Consider the following 27,183-nt stretch of genomic DNA (forward strand, 5'->3'; position numbering starts at 1 on the left):
CTAAAGCTGTTAATTCCAGTTAGGACTCACTCGGTGTGTACCAGCAACCTCCACAGATTTTTTATTTTTTTAAACATTAAAGTGTTGTAAATATAAGACCATAGAGCTTCCTTTCTGTAGCGCTAAAGTTTAACTCCATTCAGCAATCTGAATTCTTCATTCTGGAATTTTCATTCCAAATATGATTTCATCCTTTAAGACAATTTATATGTGTAAAGCCAGGGGCATTGAATCACACATAAAAATTCAGTGTACTTGAAATATATATAAAAAAAAATGGATCTCCAGCTAGAGAACACAGTTACAAATACTCTAATTCCAGTGCTTGATGCAGAGCCAAGAGGTCTGAGTGACTTGATATCCTCCAAAAGGGCATGTTGTGCTGTGTGTTGACAGAGGGAGGGACAGAGGAGAGAAGGGGAAGGAATGGAGAGAAATCATAACTCTTGTCTCAATAACGCAGCAGTACACACAAAGACGTGTGGTTCACCCACATTCAAGGGAGAGAACTCAAGGGAAGCATGATCGTATTTGAAGGCTTGGTAGCATCAATATCATATTGTCAAGATAGTAGAGAAATAGATCTGAACTGGATTTTAATGTTTATAAAAGCAAATGCTGAGATTTCTTAAGTAGTTTAGTATTTATTCTGGAAAAGCATGACTAACATCAGCATCTGGGGAAGCAAGTTGAGCACGGAGCAATCCTCCGTGGCTTATGGAAAGCAATTTTTAACCACAACACTCCTTATGGTTCACCTCTCAGAAACAAAATTTAAAAAATGGTAAACTTCCTAAGTCCAAGGTTTTTTGTCTATAGGAGAGGAAGAAGGTGAATTCCCTTCTATGTAAAAAAATAATTTGAAGCTGGACTATATAAGGTAGGAAACAATGTGGGGATGATCAACCTTCTTCCTTTTCTGGGGTAAGTAATAACTTAAGTCAGTAGCACTGACTTATTTCACTGGTATGGGACTGAAAGAAAGCACTCCAGCATCCATTCCCAATAGGGGTGATATGTACTAAAGGGGACAAAAATGACCCCTTTTGGGGAAAAATATTCTTAGACATTACAATGGTTTGAGCCTCTCCAAAGATATACCAGGATATGGTATATGTGTGATAAGCTTCACAAAAAAGTGTGATTAAGAAAAAGCTGTCTAAAAATACTCCATTATGGACAATAATGAAAAAAAGAAATAATGCACAGTAGCAATTAAAACGAAAGCATTATTTGTAGTTTTGGGCTGATGGCATCTTGTAGAATATATACGTGTAGAGTACATATCCATATATATATAAAACAAAAATACATATATATGTATATATATAAAACATGGAAATGTATTTTATAATAGAAGTTAAACATTAAAATAATAATCACTATTGTTATGATTCTTTGTTGTCTAATATGGTAGCCAGTAGCCCCATGTGTGTACTGAGCACCTGAAATGTGACCAGGCCTGTTCAAAATGTATACTGAATTTCAAAGACTTAGAATGTAAGCATTACATTAGTAATTATCATTTTTATTAGATATTGATACAGTAATATTTTAGGTATATTGGGTTAAATTATATTACTAAAATTAATTCTACCTGTCTCTTTTTTTAAAAAATGCAGCTTCCAGAAAACTTAAAATTACAACAATGGCTCACATTATGTATTTCTATAGGGGGCTGTGGTTATACATTAATTCTTAAACTTTGAAATTTCTCCTTAAATTTGCAAAACAAAACAAGTTTCTAGGTCCAGTTAAAGCACAGAAGTTTTTTTTGTTCATTCAGCTCAGATCTATTTTTAACAACAAAATGGTACTTTGTATTTCTGCGCATGCGATTACAGCCACATCCAAAGAAAAGCATGCATCCTGCATACTAGGGGGACCAGCCACCTGTGTTTCAAAATAGAACCGTAAGCCTTCACCATCACCAAAACTGTACCTACATAAACAACCATTTGGAAATAGCATTCTAACCAAGGTTCTCATCCACCTGGAGTCATGCCTTTTTCTCCTGAAGTTTCAGGGGTAAAACAGAGGGTATAACAACTGGGGTGCCAAGTCCTGTTTTCACACCATGAATAAATGGTGTAGACTTTATGCATTTTCATTTTCAAAGGCAAATAATATCTCTGGTTTGGAAAAGCGAATTTATATTGCCCTGACCTAGATCTGTGTGAATTTCACACAGCCTAAAAGACATGCAAAATGTCTGCTGCAGTGGTGCATTGACTACTTGTTGTGTGTCATGATGGTGCCAATGTGAAAAATCAAAATAGCGTGTACTCTGGACATTGACAAACTCCAAGAGGTAATTCAACTGTGTGCAACTGGAAGGATTCTAAGTAGCACTGAGCAGTGAAAGTTGTGTTTCTTGAAGCTGCATCTCTGATCTGATACAGAATGTCAGAGGGGCCAGTGTGCTGTCCTGGGCCACTGATGTTGCTAACAATTAAGACCAGGAGCTCTGTGGTAATCTGAGCTACACCAGTTCTTAGTGTTATGGAAAAGCACGGAATTTTTCAATTATGGCTTCCAACACTTCACCAAACCTTCTAAAGTAGAAGCTCTTTCTCATTCTTCATTTTGCTTGATTTAAATTATCTACAAACTGAAGTCATTTCTTTTATCTTTCTAGTATAGCTATAAACTTTTCTTAAAAATTTATTTTGGAAAGCAGAAATCAGGTAAACACTCCAGCACATGCAAGTGTGAAGGCTTTATTAGATGATGATTTGAGCTCTCCTCAGGATAATGACAACATTCTTTCTATGTAAAACAATATAAACTGATATGTCACTGCTTAAAAATAGCAATCAACATTTTGCTTTATTCTATAAATTATATGATTTTTATCCTGGCTAGATGACATTTTGTGACCATTCAGTGAAGGAACCATTAGGTCTCAGTGTTGTGTCAACTGATAGTTTGGTGTCTAGGACCAATCCTGGTATCATTCCTCTTTTGATCTTGGGCCAACCATTTAATGGTTTTTAACTACCTTAATTTCTTCCTCAGAAATATGGGCTAGATGAAAAGGCTTATTTAAATACCTAAGGCCTATGAGATTTTCTGAATACGTTTAAAGTCACCTGCTTGGCTTCAGTCGAGTACTAACGGCTCACTCAAACAGGCAACACTCTTCTAGAAGATATAAGGCATACTGCCTCTAAGTCTCTATGACAAGTTGGCACCAAAGGATCTGAATAATACATGTCATTTCAACAGCATTTATTAAATTCTCTAGCAATAGTTTTTTCTTCAGCTACTGAATCTATCCTTAGCATTTATCATCAAGGAGCACACTTACTACAAGGCACTCAGAAGGACCACTGGCATAGAAGGTGGGTGAGCAAAAGGGTAAGAACAGAGCCACTGATATGATTTCTATGGAGATCATTAAATTTGTCTATCAGGTTAAACTCTATGTGTTTAAAAATGGTTATTTTCCCCTACCTTTCTCAAAGATCATCATATCTGTGTGCATTACACATAAACACACACACACACACACAAACACACATAAATCTAAATTTTTGTACATTTCCTATCAAATTTCAGGCAAAAAAAATGCTAGACTCCAAATGGTTTATTTGAATGTAAGTATTGACCTTCTCATGCTCTTACTGCTTTGCATCTATAAATTCAAATCATTTGTCAAGCTGCCATTGGGCCAAACTACAGGAATGCAAACACAAAAGCTTGCATTAAAAGTATCACACCAACATTGTTTGAGACGGGTTACCTTTTTTGCTGCCTGTTCTTCTTCTACACCATCCCCAATTACAACATATACTACTTTTCTGCCAAACCTTTGCATTATTCGTTCAAAGCAACTTTCTTTTCCTGGAAGATAAATGAGATAAAGTTCAGAGTGAAGTTACCTGGTTAGCGGCATGCTCCTCATCTCGGCCATCTCCAATCACAACATAAGTTATGTTAGTGCCAAATCTGGACACTATACGCTCAAAACAGCTTTCCTTGCCTGAAAAACAATGCACTGCTTATTCTTCCAGCCATTGCATTCATTAACCTAAAGATTCATAAAGTGTTAGGTTAATTTCTCTTGAACATCAATCACTTAAACTAGCTTGCAACCTCTGGGTTTATGAAATCAACAAATACATTTGAATAATGTTAAGTCTTTACTTGAGACAGATTATTGAACAAATGTGTTTCACATTCCAAAAAAGTCAGTAGGGTTTAAGCATTTGACCCAGAGAAAATAGCATCTTTTACACCACCAAAAGAATACTGGAACAACTTTACAAGCAACTATGAGTTTTAACATTTTTTTTTGTTTAATTCTGTGTATCAATTTTATCTAGTTTAAGTAGTACAGACAAGTCAGCTAGAAATATTACTGTAAGAAACTGAAGGTTCACCTGTAAGGAAGGAGGAAATACTAAGATGTGGATTTACCTTGATAAACAACTCCTTTCTTCAAGTGGCTGGGAGCTAGTCTGCTCAGATTAATTGTACTAAGGGCACTATTTGGGCCACAGCACTGTGGACACCTGTCTCCTCTGACTGTACTATGGGAATAACATGGTGGAATTTCTACATGTTCTTCGTTTTACAATATTGGCATAATTCTCTGAATTTCATTCCCAGAATGTTCATGCAGTCATGGCTATTTTTTGCATCTTTTTCTTAATCTGATAGTTCAGAACTCCAAAAAAAAAAAAAAAAAACCCCAAAAAACAACAAAAACAACAAAAAAAAACTAGCTTAAAGGGAAAAATAAAAATCATTGTTTTTTCAGATTAAATATGAAGAACAATTTGGCCAGTAAAAAAGAATATCGTCCTTGCTAGAAGAAATGCTTATATGCTGGTGCAAAATTATTTGACATGTCAAAATGCAAAATAAAGTGTGATAGGTTAATCCTGCCAGCATAAATACATACATTTCTGTAATGAATGAGTGGGATTGGTATCAGGGCTCTGAGCTGTAGTGTGTAGGGCAATGTGGAATTTACAAAGCTTGTAAAGGCTCTCTTTAACTATACTCCTGAAACAGCTGCAACTGGGGGCTCTTTTTAGCTTGTGCCAATATCGAAACTCTGCGAGGCCCAGGACATGTTATTTTTGGTAGGGGATTTTGGGATTCTGAGCTCTTGTCAAGATGCCAGAGCCCAAGTTTGCTGACCTGCAGGGCACATTATACAACCTATTTCCCCAGGCATTTCCTTGACAAGACAATATGCAATATGCAACATGTGAGCTGTTTTCTTTTAACTCTTTCAGGATGGCAGAGGTTAGGAAGCTCTGTTTTTGAAAGATTATTAGAGACATAGTCTGTGAGAGGCACTTCAAGTCACAAATGGCTCCGCAGACAGAGAGTAAGCAAATAAACAAGGTTGTAGATCTTTAATTACTAGGGAACATTGTTGGAAATGTGGATTTCCAGGCATTCATGAGTTATAATGCATGAGATTATTTTTTTCTGGAATAAAGGATGCTACTTCCATCCATCTGGCACTCCCCTGTAATGCCAACATAGTATTTTTATCTTAGATCTAGATTATCGCATCTGCAAAGATGCAATACACCATATACCATACTAAGATACTAAGTACCACGGCCAAAAACACTCTATTATTTAGAAAACAGGTGCTGTAATGAAAGATAAATACAAATACATAAGTAAACAGAATTGTCCAGATACTGAATTCAGAATTTCACAGGCAACAGTTTTCATAAAATTTGCATGTGTACAATGAGTCACAGGCTCCTTTGTTATCTGAGCTCTATTCAAATTTGCGTGATATTCTAATAGCAAAACTGATTAAAGAGGGAATCATGCAGAGAGACATATTAAGAAAATCCCCCAAGACACAGATGTGAACACATTTCATACAGAGTTAGAAAGAATTTTCTTACCTATTTTAGTTGCACTGTAAATATTCTCAATGGGGAAAGCACCTCCTAAACTATAGAGTAGAACCTTCGCGAGTGCTGGGATCAGTTGGGTTGTCGTTACCAAGACATTTACGCAGTTACTCCTACGATAGGGAGGAAATACGCATTGTTGTTTTCTAATACTAAATAATTTCTAATGGCGCAGATTTTAAATGGTCACTGGGGTCTTTCAATTCCATAACAAATGGGCCCTGATAACCTAACCTTTAAATGTCAACAGTTATTTACGGAGTGCCTGCTACCTTACAGGCATCATGACAGAGGCTAGGAATATATCCCCAAATGGGGGAAGCGGAAGAAGACAGGCAAAAAGAAGTCACAGATGAATGACATTTTTGTCCCCGCTGCGTCCCAGATCACAGGCTAGATAGGAGAGAGACAAGGAAGTAGACACCTGTGATATGAAATATGTTCTATAGTAAAGATCTCCTCTTTAGGCTTCTGTGGAACCTCAAAGAAGAACACCTGCCTCAGCCGATGGCAATCATGGGAAGGTTATCAGAGGGATAGTTTAGCTCTAAGTTTTACAGGTATCCAGACGAGGTATTTTTTAGAGTGGTAAGATTCTATGTCCCAGGGTTAGAAGAGCCTGGAAAAGTAGTAGTCAGAGGCAGAAAGAAGGTGAAGGGACGCGTAAAAGGAGTTTTTGGATTTTGTGGGAGCAACAGTCCAGTGTTCCAATCAAGAACACTTCTTCAGATGGGGATCCTGAAGAAGTAAGAATGGAGAGGACCCTTATTTATTCTGGAAGAGGTGAATCCCTGAATCTCCTTCACAACAACAAAGGGCGAACTGCATTTAATGGGTCCAGTTTTAATCCGTCTACAAAGGCCCTACTCTTTGAGAGTGAAAATGTCTCATTTTACAACTTACAGTTGTTTCTTTCAGAGTAATATTGCAGGGAGATAAAGGAAACACCAAGAGAGTGGAAACTGTGAGGCAGAGATCTGGAAAGAATGGACTGTGGTCCTTCCTTCTGGATTATGGAAAAATTGAGCCGTCCTGCCTTGAGGGGCTCAAACCACACACATCAAATTGGAACTCAGAAGGCATATAGGTACGGACCTTTCTCTACTGGTATTTTGTAGTACGAGCCTTTAATACCTATTAGTGAGAGCCTCAAAAATATTCTCTAGAATTCTCTAGATTGATTTTCAGAAGCCTGGTTGGAAGTTAGAAAAGCAAGTTGGGTGCCAACTTTTCATGGTATGTATATGCTTACCCCCCACTACACTTAATATTATGCTTTAGATTCTTTAGATCCTGTGTAAAGAAAAACTGTAATTTATTCAAAAACAAGGATAAAACCTTTATAATTACAGGCTTTTTAAAACATTTTCATTTCTAAATTAGTTCCATAGATAAGCTGATTTTGTAACGGGAACTCTGATTTCTGGAAACACGTGACGAGGTTCTCACTTATATGGGATAAAGAAATAAAGCCTTCTAGAGGCAGAAGTTTAGTTAAGTATCACGAATGTAATCCTTAATGTTGCCAATAAGACAATAAAGACCTAGGAAGTGATTTGCCTGTTATCAGACAGAAACTCCCCAAATAATGGCAGATTATTAAGCAATTAATACACAAACACATTACTGTATTGAAGTAATATTTTGAAATCTAGCTGTACCACTGATACTGAGTGATACTGGAGTTATATCATTTCTTTTTTAAATTACAAACTTTGCATATATTTGTAAATTTGCAGATTTATAAATTATAAACATTGCATATATTTAATATTCAACTTATAATGCACTGTAACTTCTAATCACAAACACTGCATATATTTATAGGTTACATGTATATACATTTGTGAAATATGGGCAAATATCAAGAACATGAGAAGCATCAATTATTTAGCTATCCAGAGAGCAGAGAGTAACTGCTCTCACCATTTTGTGTGTTTACTTTCAGAATTTGTGTATAGATATTTTTTCTCATTAGTAACACAATATACATATAATTTTTTTTCTTCTTTTGCTTGTTTATATCATGAGCCTATTCACTTATGTCATACTATCTATTAGTCCTCCTTTCCTCACAAAATATAATGTGTGAAAACCACATGTGGCTGCAGCATCTTTTTTTAAAGTTAGCTCACTTAAGATAACATTATAAATAATGTGTTACATAGAAAATTTTCCTACACATTTGATTACGACATTTGACTATACTCACAGGAGAAAAATTAGAGCTGGAGGGTGCAAACTTAGCTAAAGGCTCGGATACATAATTCAGCCATGCTTTGTATAAGCTTCTCTTCTCCTGGACATTTTGTAAAAAAAATTACCAGTAGGGTCCTACATATGGATGACTTGACAAATTTGAAAGCACTGAAATCTCCAGTGTGTAATGACTTATTTTTCCCTTTCTCCTTGTTACACTTTTATTTCTTAAAATCACATACCCATGTTGTTGCTTTAAGACCAGTGTGTAATAATAATCTCTCTATATCATGGATAACACGTATATAATCTATATAACACTGTAATGATCCTTGGTTTTTAAGCATCTAGGAGCCTTCTTTTAGAAATAATGAAAGCTGCTGACCTCCTTGTCAGAGAAATGTACATTCTACTACATTTTACACACAATTTCAGGGACTCAGGAGTCCTCACGCCTTAGCTTCCTTGACCTTTTGTCTCCATATCACCAGTTACAGATCACAAGCCGGCAAGTCCCATTTTGAAACAGCTTCAACTGTGAGACAGTCCTTCCTTACATAGAGCCAGAACTTCCTCCCTAGGATTCCCACACATCCATCCTAATTTTCTCCTTTAGAGATCAGAGAGAAATGTAATTTACTTTCAGCCTAACATCTCAAACAGTTGAAACTGGTAATCTTGTTTCACACAGGATGTTTCACACAGGACTCTCCTTCAGACAAAACTCTTTGGTTCCTCCCTCCAACTGTTCCTTTCAGGTGGTATCTATCCTCAGCCTAAAACCCTTCTGGCCATTTTGCTGGACATAAGATGTCAAATATGCCACAGCCCCCGTTGGAATGTGGTGCCCAGAACTGAGTGAAGTACTCTGGTTTGGCTTCCCCAGGCTGACCCAGGAAACTTGTAGCTTCCTAGCCACCTCCATCCACCCACTTACAGTTTCCGACATCAGTGTAGTTGCTGGTTATGTGGTGGTGGGAAGCCACGTGGAGGACTGGATGCACACGCGCTAACTTCCATGTTCTAACCCTGGATTCTCCTTTTACCCCACTGAGGCTTTCTGTATCCAGATTCAATCAGTCCAAGTATTACCTCTTCCTCTGAATTTGTGCTACCCACAGGTTGGCTATGCATGCTTTTATCCACCTAACTCAGAAATAAAATTAAGGATAGCATAGAGATTCATCCCCATCCTAACTAGCTATCACTTTCCAGATTTATATCACTTCATGAACTAGCATCTATGGCACATGGTGTTCAGCTAGTTGTAAGTATTCAGTTCTATTATCTACACTAGTAAGTCAGTATTTCATTGTTCAGTTCTAACAACACAAAGGTTACAAGTTTTTCAAAGAGCTTTCACCAGGGATTTTGTTATGTTTAAATATGCATATTATCAGGGCACCTGGGTGGCTCAGTCGTTAAGCGTCTGCCTTCGTTAAGCATCTGCCTTCGGCTCAGGTCATGATCTCAGGGTCCTGGGATCAAGCCCCACATCGGGCTCCCTGCTCAGTGGGAAGCCTGCTTCTCCCTCTCCCACTCCCCCTGCTTGTGTTCCCTCTCTCATTGTGTCTCTCTCTGTCAAATAAATAAATAAAATCTTAAAAAAAAAATAAATAAATTATGCATATTATCTATAGTGGGCCAAAACACTTAAAAACATGCACTCTGTGTAAATTGTATTATTTTATTTTTTTCATCATCTCCTGTACTTTGCCACTAACAGGGTGCTGTCTTTTCTTTTTTCTTTTCTTATTACAAGCCACATGACCTTCCTGTGGAGATTATCAGTAGTTATACAGAAAGGAGGGGGCTCTCCTGCTGAGAAGCTGCAACTCCCATCCTCTACCCCCAAACACCTCCTCCACACACATTGAAAATCACTTGCTTCAATGAATTGTTGGGTCCCTTGAAATTCTAAAATACTCCAGTAATTAAAGAATTTGTATATATGTTGCACTATTACAACTACATCTTCAATACAATAAATGCAGAAACTGAAACAATACCACTTACCTAGTACTAATAATTGATAAGGATTTAAGTGCATTTGTTAGCCAGGAGTCTGTCAGACCTTCGATCTCTGCCCTTAACTGGAGCCATGCATCTCTCTTGGCAGGGCCAAGGAGTCCTGCAACCGAAAAACAAGGCAGAATCAAGAGATGACAAATTTCAGGAATACCTTGTCTAGGTCTCCCTTCTGTCTAGTATAGATCATATCAGAAACAGAGAGAGACTATTTATGTCAATAGTGATCTTTCATTTAAGAACTGATGATCCATTCATTCATTCAAACATTTATTGAACAACTTCTAGATTTCAGGTCCTGGGCCAAACAGTGGGGATGAAACAGTGAAAAAGTGGGTCCCAGCCTCTGTTCTCACTGAACCTAGAATGTGGCACAGTGGACGCGATCACCTGAGGAGCTTCGCCACTCCCGTGCTGGGGTCCCACCCCAAAAGACGGTGACGTGACAGGATAGGTCTGGAGAAGAGGCTGGGGTCGACCAGCCCAGGGATACAAACCTCAAACACTCTGGTGGTCTGAAAATGTTTTTTTTTTTTTTTTTTTTTTTAAGATTTTTATTTGTTTATTTGAGAGAGAGAGAGAGAGCACAAGAGGGGGAAGGGTGAGAGGGGGAAGCAGACTACCCGCCGAGCAGGGAGCCCGATGCGGGACTCGATCCTAGGACTCCAGGATCATGACCTGAGCCGAAGGCAGTCGCTTAACCGACTGAGCCACCCAGGCGCCCCGATAATGGTTCACTTCTTAATAAAACAAAATCATGCAAATCTGCTAAAAAGAAATTTCTTATTTAAATAGTATTTCAGAATATTAGGAGCACATATACAGGTGGATGATTTTTAAAATCAAAATGTATAGTTTCTGGCAACTCTCATTTGTCCTTATTTCAATAAAGGAATGCTAACAGAGTACAGAAAATGGATTTGCATGTCAGCACTTAAACTTTTAAAGCTATAATATTATTTATTAGTAATCTTGTTAGTTTTTACATAACTTTAATACCCTTCATGAGGGGAACAATGCCAAACCTAAATAAAAATTATTTCAGATTTCTCAAGGGGATATTTATTTTAAAATTAAACATGTTACCCACAATTGAATTTATTCTATTTTATTTAAGATTTTATTTATTTATTTGACAGAGAGAGACACAGCAAAAGAGGGAACACAAACAGGGGGAGTGGGGGAGGGAGAAGCAGACTTCCTGCATAGCAGGGAGCCTGACACGGGGCTCAATCGCAGGACCCTGGGATCATGACCTGAGGCAAAGGCAGAGGCTTAAGGACTGAGCCACCCAGGTGCCCCACCCACAACTGAATTTAAACAGAGTATCTGTTTGTCTGATTTTACAAATGTCTTATCTAGAGCATTGGAGTGAATTAGGAAACTGGAGTTGTCTGTCCTGTAGGGGACTCTTTCTCATTTGGAAATGAAGATCTCTTATTTCTAAGATCTCTTTTTGGTTCTAACAACCATAATAATAATAATATTGCTATTGCCTGTGGTTCTACATATTTTTTTTAAGATTTTATTTTTTTCATTTGAGAGAGAGAGTGAGCACAAGCAGAGAGAGAGGCAGTGGGAGAGGGAGAAGCAGACTCCCCACTGAGCTGGGAGACAACGTGGGGCTCGGTCCCCGGACCCTGAGATCATGGCCTGAGCGGAAGGCAGACGCTTAACCGACTGAGCCACCCAGGCGCCCCTACATGTTTTTTACTCTCTTATAGCTACTGAGCGTCTACTGAACATCTATTATGTACCTTAAGGCTCACTAGACACTGGAGATACAAGTGTATTTAACTTATCATTCAATTTTAGATTCTGATTTAAGCTCCTCAAATCATCCTTTAAAAAGAGAGAGGAGAGAGAGAGAAACGAACAGAAAACCCTGGGAGAAAAATGTTATGTGACTTCATAGCTAATCTTAGGATCTTGTTGACATAAAATTGATCCTAATAATAGAAATAACCAAGGTTTATTTTATCAAGAAATGTATCCAGGATTTTAGTTTTGATGTCAGGTTGTGATATCAGGTTGTGATATCACTTCTAATACATGGATGAAGGTCAAATAATTTAGATTCAACCTACAGAGTATCCGAACATTTAAAAACCATGATAATCAAAGTTAATACTATACGTGGAAAAAAAAGATATACTGCCAGACAACATGCAATTTTTAAAAAATAAAATAGTCTGGCTTAAGTCTCTGAAATGACATAAAGCACTGTTTATATTTATTTTGGAAAGGATTCCAGAAAGATAATGAGGACTAACCACTCTGCTTTAATGACTGGGGCCTTTGCTTTTAGGCAGGTCTTCCCACTGCCTCAATGAGTTCCCCTGTCTGGTTTGCAGGAATTGTATCTGCACAAGAGGAGTAAACTTCCCATGCCCTGCTGTAAATCTTGACCAAACATCTGGGCACAGAGAATTCCCAACTCCTTTGGCAGAGCCACATGTTTTATTTTGCAGTTACATCCCCCCCCCACCCCCCACCGCCCCAAATAAGAAACTTAAGATTCTGACTCAGGGTAGTTCAACAGGAGCTCTTGGTAACTTCTTTTCTACTAGAGTAGTCTCCAACATGGGACACAGACCTACAGGTCAGATCCTACTTCCCTCTACAGTATCTTTATTAGATTTAAAGAGCCCCACATACCTCCAACATTATTCTTGTAGGTGTTGTATAATTCTTTTACTCTTCTGTAACGAAAAGCCAACTTCCTCATCCAGTCAACCCCTCCTCTTACACCTGTTGGCAAACAAAGGTTTGCACTACTTGCAGCTGCATGGAAGCCATCAGTTGCAAAACTGTAGGTACTGCAACACCCAAAATACATTAAAAAGAAATAAAAGAAATAATTACAGGTGCAAAACTCCATAGCTGAATTTCTGTAGGAAAGAGCATACTGAAAGGCATGGCTTACCTTAAGTCCTGCCCATTATCATCAGAGGAAACATCATCTATATGAACTTGATCACACTCCTGTTAAAAACATCGGAAAAGTTACTTGTTTTTCAAAGGATGCCTGTGTGGTTTTTGGGTTTTCCATCTTTCCATTTCAGGCCATGGCCAGAAGGTGGCAGCATTTGCCCATCTATCCCACAGCCAAGCTGGGGGAATGGCAGCATTTCTATTTTAAACCCAGAGGAGTACCATAAAAGGGGGTCTGAAAACATATGACATGTGGATTTCTTTTGAGCAGCTTAAAATTGTTTACTCTGAAAATTATGGATAACAAATTATCTTTTGAATCTTTATAAGAATGACTGGTGTTCACTTTTAGCCATTTCTGTTGCGTATACTTAAATATGGAAACAAAGCTAATTTGAAGATACACAGAACTTGTGTGGTTGAACGTCAGGTGGTTACTATTATTTGCTATTTGTTGAGCAGCTATGGAGGGGCCTGATGATTATGGTGTCCTGTGAGATTTCTAGACTTCCTACCTTTTGCTGGGCCAGGGGTACCATGAAGGAACCATGCTGATGCTATTCTAAAAGTCCTGGTCTTTTAACACAGAAAAAAAGCTAGATAACCGTGGAAGTCGGTATCTTTTATTCCTTTTTTTCCCAAGTTTTGAAATCCCAAGCTGAAAATGATACTTACAAATAAAAGGGAAATAACGAAGATTTACCATCTCCAATGTGCTACAAACTCAGAGGAGAATAAACTTTAGGTACATATACCCATACACTTAATATGACTGAAATCACAGTGTTCTCAGAGCAAACGGTTACTTTTCTAGATAAGAAGTAAATTCTTCTTTGCTATTCTAAGAGTCCTATTCCATCTTCAAATGATCTGCAAAGTTCTAATGAAATAGTATGTGATCTGAAGGTGGAATTTGGCTAGGGCATTTAAAATACCTAGTACTTACTGACTTTAGGATAAGTATGGTTTAGCTTTTTGGGCCTCTTTTTCTCTCTTCAAATTATTTCAGATACTCAGATCCTGACTGCATAACATAGTGCTTACTATTGAAAATCACTTTTTAAAAAATTATTAACTCTGACAAGAAGATGCCATACTAAGCAAGGGCTTTTCAGCTACTATTTATATTCATTATAGGACCTGGAAAGTATTCGGTAGTGAAATATTTCATATCTCATCTCAAGCTTTCCACACTGAATATATTAGAACCTTTTATAGTTTGAGGTTGAACTAGCTGATCTGGGCTTCTTTTAAAATGTGAAGTATAAAAGTTGCCCAATTAATACAATTTTAGTATGTAACTTGAAAATCCAGGTAAATAAAAGTTCATATGATTTACATAAATTATACATAAATTAGTAATTTTAGCATAAATGTCTACCAATACTCCCAGGTAAGGAAGGGCTCCAAAAAGTTAATCTGACTGGAAGCTCCCTGAGGGGGGTGTTTGGGTGACCTGGATATACCCACCCCCTGCCACGTAAGGCACAATCTGGCACACGGTAATCGCTCAGCAATTCTTTGTTGACTAAAAGGCAGATATCTAGACAATGACAGTTCTTGACAAACTTACCACAATCATTTAAGTTTTCTAACAGAAAGTTGCAATTATATTAACTGCATATCCTACATGGTAAGGACGGTAAGAAGGTATTTATATCAAGAGTGGAGGGGAGTTGGGGGAGAATGGGGTACAAGCCAAGGCTGCAGAAGTGTAAGGGCAGGACGTACATTTGGAAAGGGCTTACCCCATTTTGGCTAAGTATGGGTGGAAAGGAGTACAGCCCAAACTTTAACCAAAGGAGGCATTAGGCTTCCAGAAAAATCTCAGGGAAAAGTACGGCAAGCAACAGCTAGTGGCTACTGGATTGGGCTCTAAAGGAAAGGTTGGAGAGATTTAATCATTAGCATGAAAATTGGAAATAAAGTTCTCCCAGAATAGGGAGGCAACAAAGTGTTCTAGACAACCAAGACTTATTCCTTATTAGAGACGGTGACATTCTCGGTAAGTATGAAGACGGAAGTAAATTACTATCAAAATGGCATCATGTGAAGCTGTTCATTCCACTGAAGTTTTGAAGTCTTTCATTATGTAAATAGTTTCCATCTCTCTCTTTTATAATAAACTACAATAAATAAATAAATATCCAAAAAAAAAAGAGGGGGAAATCCTTACGAATGACTCTGGTAATTAGAAGTTATTTCTAGATTTCATACCTTCTCATCCTAATTTGTAGAGAAATTCCTCTGACATTTCAAGTATTAACTCACATGATTAATTTGTACATTTTGCCCCTAAATTTATTTTTTACTCCTGAGGACATCAGTATATCAAACTTATTGGAGCATGAGCTCCATATTTGAAGTTATGTTTGAGATTTTTCCAAATGGAAATTCTCTTTAAATTTATGCCTAGTTAACTATGCTTGTTGACTCTGGACTCTTGCCTGAGGATTACAGTCCAGTGAAAGAAATCTGAACTTGAATCACTTACATTTTTAGAAAATTCCAAATAATTGTTCTTCAATTAGCTTTCACTCAGAGGAATTTTGCAAGAATTATTTTTGACCAAAACCTGAAATACTAAAAATAGTACAATGCGTGGCTTCAACAAATTTCAGTATAAGGACTCAAACATTTGGACTAAATCTGTTTAATTAATCTTAAATTACTTAATTTTGTCTCACGCGGTGACCATGAAGTTGTCACTGATCTTTATCAGTTATAATCTACACAGCAGCCTTCTCTCACCTTTGTGAACCTGAACTCCCCAGTGTCTTCTTTTCTGGAAGTTATTCTAACTGAAATAACATTTTATTTCAACAGAGAGCATTCTCTCCTTAGGAGGAGTAGTGTGAGCATTTGCCTCCCAGCAGTTGGGCAGGATGCAGCGAAGTGTCTATTAGGATTTAAATTTGTATCTTTTAAGGAATTATGTGAAAGCAGCTGCTACTACATATGTTACAGTATCTACTGAAGGATTTGAGTCTCAAATTAGAGTTCTGGGTTAAGAAAAGGAACCCTGAGACATTAAATACAGAAGGAAAAAAAAAAAAAGGCTAACGATGGAGTTACTCTCTTGAGGAATTCGCCTCTTTGTTAGCAGAAGCAGAAATAGCTTAACACCAGTCTGCAGCCCATGACAATCTTTGCTTACCAGAGGTTTACTGAAATAAAAAATGGGGAGAAAGACAAGTTGACTTTCAAAATCAGTTGTAGAAGGATGGTGGATATATATGTAACAGCACTGAATGACCTTGAAAGCTACTGTTTAGATTTTATTTGTTTCATTCATGTCAAACTTGCTAAAAGTATTTGCAAATTCATCATATGCTACTCTCACTTTTCTCACTTTACTATTCTGTGAAAAGCTGGGTGGTAAATTTACTCCATCTGGCTCCTAATGTGCCACTAAAAAGCTAAAAGGTCATTTATTCCATTTATTTCTAATAAAAAATAATTAATGAAATGAAATAAAAACTCTAAAACCTGAATAAAATCACAAAAATTTTTTTTGGTCTTTCACAGGTTTAAAAGGATGAGTAATCTTTGAATTTTCTTTAGAAAAATGAGACTCATCCATTTTAACCAACAGAAAAACCAACCTAAAAGTTATCACCATATATAAAAATTCAAGTTCCAAAAAGATTAAAATGTGTTTTCTATTATAATGTATATATAAAGTCATTCTGTATACTACCCTACTAATAGCAGGATTAATTTAAATCAGGTTTTAGAGAGGTGATTATTTTTTCTTATTATCTAAAACTGGAAAACCTGCCCAGGAATACTGATCTTTCATATTGGCCATTAAAGAAAACAAATAAAACCTCTTTAAACAGACAGTAATTTTATTATCCAGTAAAAACTGTGACTCACTGCAGAGAAAACACCACCAAAAAAATGATACTACTCAGATTTCCAGCACATACATTTATGGGATATACTAAAAAACAGAATTTTTACTCTTAGGTCTCAAGTACAGCTGAAACTGCATTTAAGACCTTGTCAATTTCTAAAACTTATTTAAGACACTGACTAATTTAGCTTTTCTTTCTCACACCCTTCTGTTAATTTCAGCCTGGTATGGGGGCAGAAATATGTGCTCCAGAGCCAGAGAGATTCCAGAGTTTCAAATCCCAGTTTTACCACTTAGCTAGCAGGTAACCTTAGACATGATTTTTATGCTTGTGGGACCTACAGTTTCTCCTCTACAAAAACAGTGTGATAAACAAATTTATTTCAAAGGTTATTATTCAATTAATGGAAAATCCAATATAAAATGTTCTGCACAAGGTGGGATTTCATCAATAATAATCTCCCTCTCCATTTATAGTAGGATTATAGATAAACACTTTTATTTCATTGTGAAACCATTGGGTAAAAAATAAATGTAAATATGTCACTTAAAAAATATTTCACCACAGTTGCACTTGATTGAGAAGTACTTCTGCTCAGTGCTCAGCTACTCAGTTACTTCAAATTTTACCATCTGAATGCCTAATAACTCAGATCATTAGCACCCAGATTATATACCTTATTACAGTACTTATTTAGCAGTCTTCAAACTATTGGGGGAGGGGGAGTTCTTTCATTTTGTTATTGTTTTTACTTTCCCTTTGAGGTTGGAAATGAAAAGATAAATAAGAACAAAAGAAAAATGCAATGCAACCAATCAGATGTGCTATGTAAACAGCTCTAGCACTGTTTTACCCAGATGCAGAGGAAATAAGGAATGATAATGTTGTCTAAAATTAGGCTTCAGATTATCTACACAACTTAATGGCCCATGCCAGCACCATGAATAGTACCCAGCGATTTAACCTAAATAATATCCTGGTTAGGAATCTGGAAAAGCTAATGTTGACTCCAAAGGTGCCCGGTGGGTTGTCTGGTATGGGACAGCAAAGCAGAGCTTCTCCTTTTCTGAGATACTTTTGTTTTAAACAGGTGCCAGTAAATAGGCAGAATTCATTAGTGCAAGTTAGCTTTTGTTTATATTTGTATATACATTTTTCCCGTTGACAGAAATTTTGCTATCCTCTTGAGCTAAATATTTTTCAGATTTCTTGAGGTTATCTGCCTATTTAGAAGCCATCTAAGCATTATAATAGTTGGGATACGACTATTCCTTTCTTTTTCAATTCTTACCTCTAAATCATTAAAAAATAAATGTGTATCAGCAAGATTAAAAATCATTTCCTCCATTCGGAGTCCCAGGGTTACAGCCATGGGGGGATCCTGAAAAGAAAATACACATAGAATGAGGTAAAATTTCAGTAACCACTTATTATTAAGAATATTTTTTTTATTAAGAATATTTGAAGTGCATATTATTGGGGGAAGTGGGGGTGGGTAGACTGTATGGATTTTTACCTAGGATCCAAAAGATTTCCTTAAAAAGCTGCCTTTCCAAAGGATAATCTAAACCATACTAAATATACATCTGAGAATTTAGAGGAATTCATACACACATCAAGACAACTTGGAACACATTTCCACATACATCTGTATGTTCGTGAGGAGGAAGTAGGAAGCAAGCTAGTTCACAGGACCCGGTTTATACGTGCTCCATGGAAAGTCCTTTGGAGAAAGATATTTGGATGGGCTACCGAAGAATGGAGCAGACTTATACAGAAAAGGAAAGGCCATCCTTCAAGAATAACAGATAATAAGTAGGTAAAGGAGAAAAGGAGGACTTCGGGGTGTCTGCAGGACGGGGGCAGAAAAATGTCATCTGAAGGTGGGCCAGGAAGAGCTGGTGGAACACGTTAAAACCACCACTCAGTTGTTAATTGCACTTTGATCGACAGGCAACATTTATTTGAGTACGCATACAGCTTGGTCTAACTGGCCTTTGACTAGGCATTTAGAGGGTAGGGCTGAGGATAACTAAAGGAACATTAATTCAGTAAAAGTAATCTAAGTAGAAAATACATAATGTTTAAAAGTTTAATGAACATAAGGGAGTTAGTAAGGAGGCAAGTGACTTAATTCTTTTCTACAGAAACCGAGATATTATCTAGCAGCAATGAGCTGAGAACCAAGACCAAAGCTGGTACTTTACCATGATTAACCAGAGTTGACAGCCTGGCATCAGAGGTGGAAGACTTTGAAAAGTAGGGAGAGTTTAGGGATAGGGCTGGGGAAGTAATTCATGCACAAACATTGTGCTTGAAATGATGGTGGTTGAAATGATCTCTAAAGGAGAATTGCAATAGGTATGCCTCTGGAGATACAGAAACTAGAAAACCTGGAAGGGACAAAGCCTCAGAATTTGAGACCAGAATGGGTATTAGCAGGGAGAAGAATACGGTTTCGAATAAAGCTGACAAGTCTAGAAGGATACTGTTGGTTTTGGCTGAGAAATTATTTTGGAAGACTTTAGAGGGTGATTTGGGTTGAGTGGCTGGGCCAGGAGCCAGATTGTAGAGATTTGAGGAGAGAGAACCAAACTTGTGTTTTCAATGTTCTAATAAATGGCATTTCAAAAAAAAATATTTAAACTTGGGGAAATTAATGTTAACTTTACTTCAATTTATGATAAGGATATGCAACCCAACAGGCCAAGCTGTGTTCGTTTATACCCCTGAACTTATTCCACTTAGCAGGAGAAGCCCTTCCTCATCCAATTCCTACATGGCAACGACCAACTTTCTGCCTATACTCCCTTCCATATGCTTTGAGGAGGAAACCCTAGAATAAACATATTTGAAGTGAGTGTCAGCTTCATATTCCATAGTGATTAAAACTTAGAGAATAGGAATTGAGTGCTAAGAAAGAAAGAGGTCACCGAGGTGTCCTGAGCAAAGTGAAGACTCGATGTGGGAGAAGATGAAGATAGGGCAGTAAAGATATGTTGGATGTCAACACAATTTTCTAACTGTTTGCATCGCTTCCTTAGAGATTTCTGTGGATTTTATAGTCAGAGACTCTCTTTTCAAAAACAGATGTTCACTGTTCACATACTTGATGGCATCCTGGTATCATGTCCTCCAGTCGCTCAGACTTGCCTGCTAGATTCATTTGTCTTCCAGTGACAGGATCATTTGGAGCAACATACCCAAAGACCAGAAAATTCCATTTTCTCCAACAAATATTCAAGAACACAAACAGAAACAGGGAGTGCCTATTTTGTGTCTCAGAAGGATCTCTTGCTGTTACCTTCAAGCACGAAATTCTTCTTTTTCCTTACTTCTTTTGTTGTTGTTCATGTTTTTGTTGCTGTTGAAAAAAAATCCCTGAAGGCTGACTAATTTTGTTTCAAAGTCTACACTTGTCTTTTTCTGTTCAGGAATTCCTATTTCCAGTCTCTGTCTCTGTCTTTTGGAGTGGGGTGGATAGGCTGAGGATGGAAAACTTGTAAATATTCTGTCTAGTCATGGGACCATGAACAAAAAGTCTATAGAAATATCAGGAAAAATCAAATGTAATTATAGCATGAAAACATATAATTCCATTAGTGATGCTCGCTGCTTTTGAGGAATGTTCAGTGATGCAAGACAGTAAAACTGAGCTCTACACTACTCCGTTATGTTTCTGATGATTACTGCCCTAAAGATATATATTTCAGATGGGGATTCAGAAACGTCCTATTTAAAAGGTTTTCCTTCTAGAGACTCGGTTGGTTGAATTCTTCTCCTATGAAGCGCCAATTTTTTCTTTTTAAGGTTTTAAATAAAATTACTGAATTTCTTATATTCATGTCTCACATTCTTTGCATTTATAGATCAGATTTATGAGGCTGGGAGAAAACATACTGTTCCTCTTTGATTGTTACTTTCATTGATTCCACGCTTCTGAAGTCCATAACTCTCTATGCGACCCATGATAGGCAAATCCATGAAGAATGCATTTTGTGCATCTGATAAGCATGCAAATACAATTAAAAAAAAACCAACATGAATTCTCTAACAAGTAAGCATAGCGTACGGTATGATGAAAACTGTATCTGAGCACTCCACGGGAATGCAGCCCCAAGGCACTAGACGGGGTCGTTCCTTGGTTTTTCAGGCTATGGCGATCCCACATCCCATTCTACTCAGAGCCAGGATTTAGTAAGCATTTTGGCAAAATATCATTTGTTAACTGGGAAAGTTTAGGTTTGAGGTTTGCCGGAGTGTGAACTAGCTGTATTTTACTGAGGTTTCCAGAGAACAAGGCCTGTTGAAAAGGAGGTGTTGCGTCAGCCATGCCAAAGGCTTGGCACAGATGGGCTAGGGACAGTCATGCCACAAGCCAAGGAAAACCATGTCTGTAAGAAGTGGTGATCTTGTTTCTAAGAGAATGTTTAGTGAGGGCTTACTTTCAAATATCGAGTTTCCCACCCCCCCAGCTTACTAAGTCACTGGGACAGCTAAATCTAAGCAGATTATAATACCACATTTTTCTAGCTAAAGAACCCACAGATGTAAGAATCCAAGAAAGATGACCAGCAAGTTGGGGGAGGTGGTCTTAGCGAGGATCTGTAATGGTGGGCACCCTCTGCTTGGCCAGACTCCTGAGAAGGAGCTACCAGAGCCAGCAACCCCATGGTTTTATCAGGCATTTGAGAGTTAAACATACTTCTGGATTGAACCCAAATTTTATACAGAGATGTTTGCTCATTTTCATGAGATGTTTGTAGAATTATGGGCACCTTATGAATCAAGAGTTACTGCCTTTTTTAAGTTTAACTGTAGTGCGTGTTGAGTTTAGGGTCTGAAATGAAGTGACAGTGAAAACTTGGATGGGGGGGTGGGGAGCGGGATAATAAGGGCACCAACAACGCTTTGTGGAAGCTCTCATACACATTATACACATATAACCATTCCAGTACGTTCCAAGTGTCTACAGCAGAGTTTAACATGGTGCAAACTGAACTTCTGCCAATTTACTCTGTGTACTGCTCTATTAAAATACTTAAACTATTCCCAAGACATTTTAAGAGAGGGAGGGGGAGGGAGAGACAGAGAGAGAAAGAGAGAGAGGGAGGGAGGGAGTGACGGAGGGAGGATGAAGAAAATGAATAACTCTTGGCCCTTAAATGTGTGATTCTAAGCCAGATGTTACCAGTTTTTAACCAAGTCAGGATCAAGTACGGCACTTCTCTATATCAAAATACTAATGCCTATTAGCCATGTTAGCACAGAACATAAATTGGAGCCAGACTGTCTGTCTATGGGCCTCTGCCCTGCACTGGGCCATCAGCTGGAATTCCTCCTCTAGAGACACAATGTAAAAATATCTCAGGAGAGGCAGCAATTATGTATTTTTAAAGAAATAAGGAACTTTTTTCTTTTTTCAAAAAAGAACTAAAGCTCTTGGAGCAGTTATTCCTTTGGGACCAGAAGCACATTTGTCGACTTGGGGGCTCCAAGGCGGATGATGTGCACGTTCATTACAGAAGGAGGCAGACAGCAGCACTGTGAACTAGGGTAGGAAGAGCTAGTGGGTTTGTGAGAGTACGTGAACTCTTCTCATCGGTGACAGAGGATGAAGTGAAACTCAGTCATGAATCAGAAGGGCAATTTTACAACTGACATGTTTCTCTATGATGGACAGGCAGAGGGCTTCAGGGTTCTCAGGGGGAACTGGAGAAGGCACTCAGGAACACCCATTCTGTTAGTGTGTATTCACTGAGTGTCTGCAATGTGTCAGACGTGTTCAAATTCTGGGCAGAGAGCAGAGAATCAAATAAACAAAGTTCCTGCCCTTATGGGGTTAATACTATTACTGGATGAGTTACCTGAGAAGTAAATGGACAAAATCCATGTAAATATATAGTATGTCAGGTGGTGAAAAAAATCAGAGTCAGCAGACACAGAAGGCTATGGGGACGGGTGGTGATGGCTCATTTAAACACAGTTCAGGGAAGGCCTTTCTCAGGAGGTGACAGTTGAGGTTAAGAACCTGAACACAGTAAGGGAACTAGCCGTGCAGAGAAGAGGGGGCAGTGAGCACATGTGGAGGCAAGAGGGAGTCCGCATGCGCGGAGTGGTGTGAGGCACCGTGATCTCAGTCAGAGAAGGGAAGCAGAGCGGAGTGCTCAACTGGTTCAGACACACAGCAAGACAAACCAGGAATCTGGCAAGCAGGTCATTCCTCAGACTTGAAGGGACAGGCAGAGAGTGAGAGTAGCAACTGAAAATGGGCTCCAGAGGCTTTTCTGGTGATGGGACCATTACAACATGAAATATGGCATAAAGAATAATCCAGAAGAGTGAGGAACTGGGGACTCAGGCATGAAAATGGTCATTTCCAGAGTCAATTTATTGGGTAAGTACAAGGGCCTTGATCCAGGACATGAATGGAGGTGCAAAGAGAAGGTAGAGAATATGGTTACGGTGTGAAGATGAAGCAATTTTTTTCAGCCTTTCAGTTTTTTTGTTTTGTTTTGTTTTTTTGTTTTGTTGTTTTTTCCTCCAGTGAGGAATTTTGTGCAGAATTGAGAAGAGCTTTGAAGGTCTGAGGGGAGAGGAGGTTTGAAATAGTCAGCTGGAAGAGTTAATTAACTCAAGAGTGCTGGACCCACTGGAGATTTGTGGACACAATCAGCTGCTAAGATACAGGGAGAGAGTCGGGCAGGTTTTTCTTCAACGTGAGTCTGATGCCTAAAGAGCAGAATAAGGAGAGTGAGGCTTTATGGGAAAGTGGGGCTACAGGGACATCCAGGGCTGAGGTGATGATGTCTAATGCAGAGCCCGTCAAACTTGATCACACATGAGAAACACCTGGAGAGTGTTTAAAAATCCTACTGCTTACCCCACACCCCACACCAGTGACATCAGATTCTCTGAGGTGGAAGCTATGCATCGGTAATTTCAAAGCTCTCCAGTGATTCCAATGTACGAATAAGACAAAATCAACAGATTAGCACCTTGCTACTCAAAGTGTGGTTCACAGACCAGCAGCCTTGACATCACCTGGGAGCTTGTAAGAAAGACCGAATAGCAGACCCTACCCCAGATCTACCCAAGCAGAATATGCAGTTTAGTAAGATCGTCAAGTGATTCATATGCATGTTGATATTTAAAAAGTACTAGTTAAGAGCTCTCATGAAGTTCTGGGACAGTAAGGAAGACCAGAGCTGGTATGAGCTTCTGGTTTCCCAAGAGGTAAGCCTCTGGGTTGCTTCTGAAGGACTCTAAGACTTGAGTCAGTCTGATCACTGAGTAGAATGCTAGTTCAGTAGAATTTCTTAGGAACTAGGATGCCCATAATTTAAAGTTATGAGTAAGAGTGCATTGCTTCACCTTCATCTCCATAAAGACTACCTGTGGACTTAACTTCAGCAACCAAATGACCCACAGTGGCTCTTTTCTTAGTCATATAGCCAGATACCTGCTGGGGAGCTCGTAAATGTGGAAAACTAGCTAATTTTTGCTCAGGATTAAGAGTACTCATCCAAAATTTAAGCATTCGATGTAAGCAACATATTTGCAATTGAATAGTAGTTAATATTAAGTAATCAGAAACCCTGATGGAGGCATTATTCAACTTACCACTACCAACTTCTGTTTCAATCAGAAGAGATTCCAATAAACAAATGATGGAATACAAATACTTCAAGGGGAAATACATCAGTAGTAGTACACTACACTTGCAGCTGCTATGCTATATTCCTGCTACTGTGGTGACTCTGGATCCATGAGACTTGAATTTTTATTAGTTTTTGGCCCTTCTAGCCCATCATATGCCATATATATATTTTTAAATATAAAAAACAAAATAGCATATGGTTATACTATAGCATTGCAACTGGGTGAGAAGGAAACAGGTTGGTGAGAACGGCCATGGGACGATAAGCTGGAAAGCCCAGGACCGAGAGAGGAGGGGAGGGGCAGCGATGACTGAACACACCCAACTGGGGTGGCCATGGGACTTGGTGGGGATGGGGGAGGGGCAGGGAGGTGAGTGGTACTGAGAGGAAGGGTGTAGAAAAGAGAGGAGACAGTAACCTAGAAAATGGACAGTTGATGACTTAAGGAAACTTAAGGGACAGTAATCACCAAATCTGCCCTGTCCACCTCCTGAAGATGGGAGATTGAGCAAGTTTATAAACTGAGATCATAAACAGGGACTGAAATTTCAAGGGAGGTTAAAGAAGTCTCCTCTAGAAGTTTGTGTTTTTAAGAAACGAATTACCACTCACTTTTCTGGTCTATTAGTTTCAAGCGAATAAATGTCATGTCCCTTCAAGATCTTTCCCTTTTCTCTTCTACTCCCAGCAATAACTTGGTGAGGCTGGGCTTCACTAAAAGTGAGCATGATGTTTGGCTATTTATGATATCACCTAGAGCCGTTCAATCCAATAGAAAAAAAAATTCTCTGAAAGGAACAGATAGTCAACAGAAAAGGAACACAGAGCTCTGCAAGAGGAGTCTCTATGACAGAGTTTGAGAAATGTCACTGTTTTTGACTTTGGCTTTACTAGTACATATATGCACACTGTAATTTTGTACATACCATTCACATACACATACGTGCACACAAACACACATATTATGAACAACCATGTAGCACACCATAACATTTCTGAGGCTTGAGAATTCTGCACTCACTCACTTGTATGCTCCACATACTATCTTGTCACCGTCTACTTCCCTACAACAATGAGCCGAGTATCTTACATCATGAGACAAAACAACAGATATAAATATATGCAAATTTCTTCAGGAAATATCCAGTTTTCCCAAAATTCAGTTTCCCAACATTCAGATTTCCTTGAAACCAGATAAAGTAGGTTACACTTACTGAATGTTTATTCTGTGGTAGGCAATGGGTCGAATTTTAATGCATTTGCTCATTTAACCCTGCTAATCACATGATTAATTTTATCATCCTTCCTTTTTTATATAGAAGATAACTGAGGCTCACAAAGTTTAAATAAACTACCAAGGTCACATGTGCAGTAGGAGGTAGAGCTAGAATTTAAACTCAGGTCCATTCTCCCTTCAGAGCCAGAATGCTCTAGCCATTATGCCCAGAGGGGAGGTGACCTGCCCTGGTGTTAACGTTGCCATTAGGGTGGCCTCTAATCCATGGTTCCAACACTTAATTAATTCTAACCACTTCCTTTTAAGTCATGTTGCTTTTTCTTAGTTGGCATGCACCTAAGTCAGTACTTACCTTCATAGCTATCTCAAAATTTAAAATCCAGCTGGTGCCATTTCAGAAATCTTTCTATATACGTGTGTGTGCACTTTTAACATAAAAGTAACCAATTGGTATATGCTGATGGACATCTTATTTCCCCAGAGCTGCTCTTCTATAAGATGTTGTCTACAGTGAGCAAGTAGCTTGGGGAGCTGGAATTTCAATTTCTCAGTACAAGGTAACTAACCAACTGTTCACTTTTCCTTCAGTCTTCTTCCCTGACTTGGGCTATTTCCTTTGCTTCCTCATCCATACTGTGGAATAACTTTGGAGAATCATGGCTTCACGGTACATGACATATTAATGTTCCAAAATGAATCAAATCCCTAAAGCACAATTTATTTAGCTCCTTTCATCCCTCCTTCAAAAAAGAGGAATTACTACAACTTACCAAGTAAAATAATGCATACACATAATCAGGGAATAGGAATAGTCTTCACCAACTCTTAACAGATGACGGATGATTCCTCATCTATGTCCTGCAAATTTACAAACTCCCATTCTGGAGTTTTACAAGGCTGAAAACTGTACGTGCCCACAGGTGCTCTGCTGTAAAGCCCATCATTAGCTTCATCAGCAGTGGGGCTCAAACACCCACATAGCTCACTTGCCATTATGGTAAATATCCGGGAGCTCTTCTGCTTGGGAAAAGAACATGCTGTGTTGACAACAGAACAGAGTCCAAGAGAGCTAAGTTTTTAGGAAGATCCTTGGAAAATTCACAGTATCATTTACTTGTAAGTGGAACTAGGATCTTCCAGAAGTTTCTTTAAAATGCAAAAGTTAGTTACCCAGGGCTGTTTATAAGTGAAAGGGCATTCCTAAATTATTATGTTCCATGCATTTTATTTTTATAGGTGGTGGGGAAAAAAAAAACAGACCAAAAGAATGTAGAGATTAAGAACATATTAAAGATATGTGGGTTCTCACTGGCCATACCACTTAGGAGTTGTGTGAGATACTACCAACCACACAGGGCGGTGACGAAAAT

General features: G+C 38.3%; 1 protein-coding gene across 1 annotated transcript in view; it reads right to left on the reverse strand.

The window, feature by feature from the left end:
- Positions 1–301: 301 nt before the first annotated feature.
- EYA4 (EYA transcriptional coactivator and phosphatase 4) overlaps positions 302–27,183 on the reverse strand; it is a 111,585-nt gene continuing 84,703 nt past the window's right edge. The window contains exons 14-20 of the mRNA XM_088023739.1: positions 18,207–18,296; positions 13,048–13,106; positions 12,780–12,940; positions 10,110–10,224; positions 5,886–6,007; positions 3,746–3,846; positions 302–382 (exon numbers count right to left, since the gene is read on the reverse strand). Of these exons, the coding sequence (XP_087879865.1) occupies positions 302–382; positions 3,746–3,846; positions 5,886–6,007; positions 10,110–10,224; positions 12,780–12,940; positions 13,048–13,106; positions 18,207–18,296 (729 nt within the window). The remainder of the gene's footprint in view (positions 383–3,745; positions 3,847–5,885; positions 6,008–10,109; positions 10,225–12,779; positions 12,941–13,047; positions 13,107–18,206; positions 18,297–27,183) is intronic.

This window comes from Eumetopias jubatus, unplaced genomic scaffold (genome assembly GCF_037043125.1).
Source record: "Eumetopias jubatus isolate StellerSeaLion01/CBP00866 unplaced genomic scaffold, mEumJub1_p1.0 scaffold_6, whole genome shotgun sequence".
NCBI lineage: Eukaryota > Metazoa > Chordata > Mammalia > Carnivora > Otariidae > Eumetopias > Eumetopias jubatus.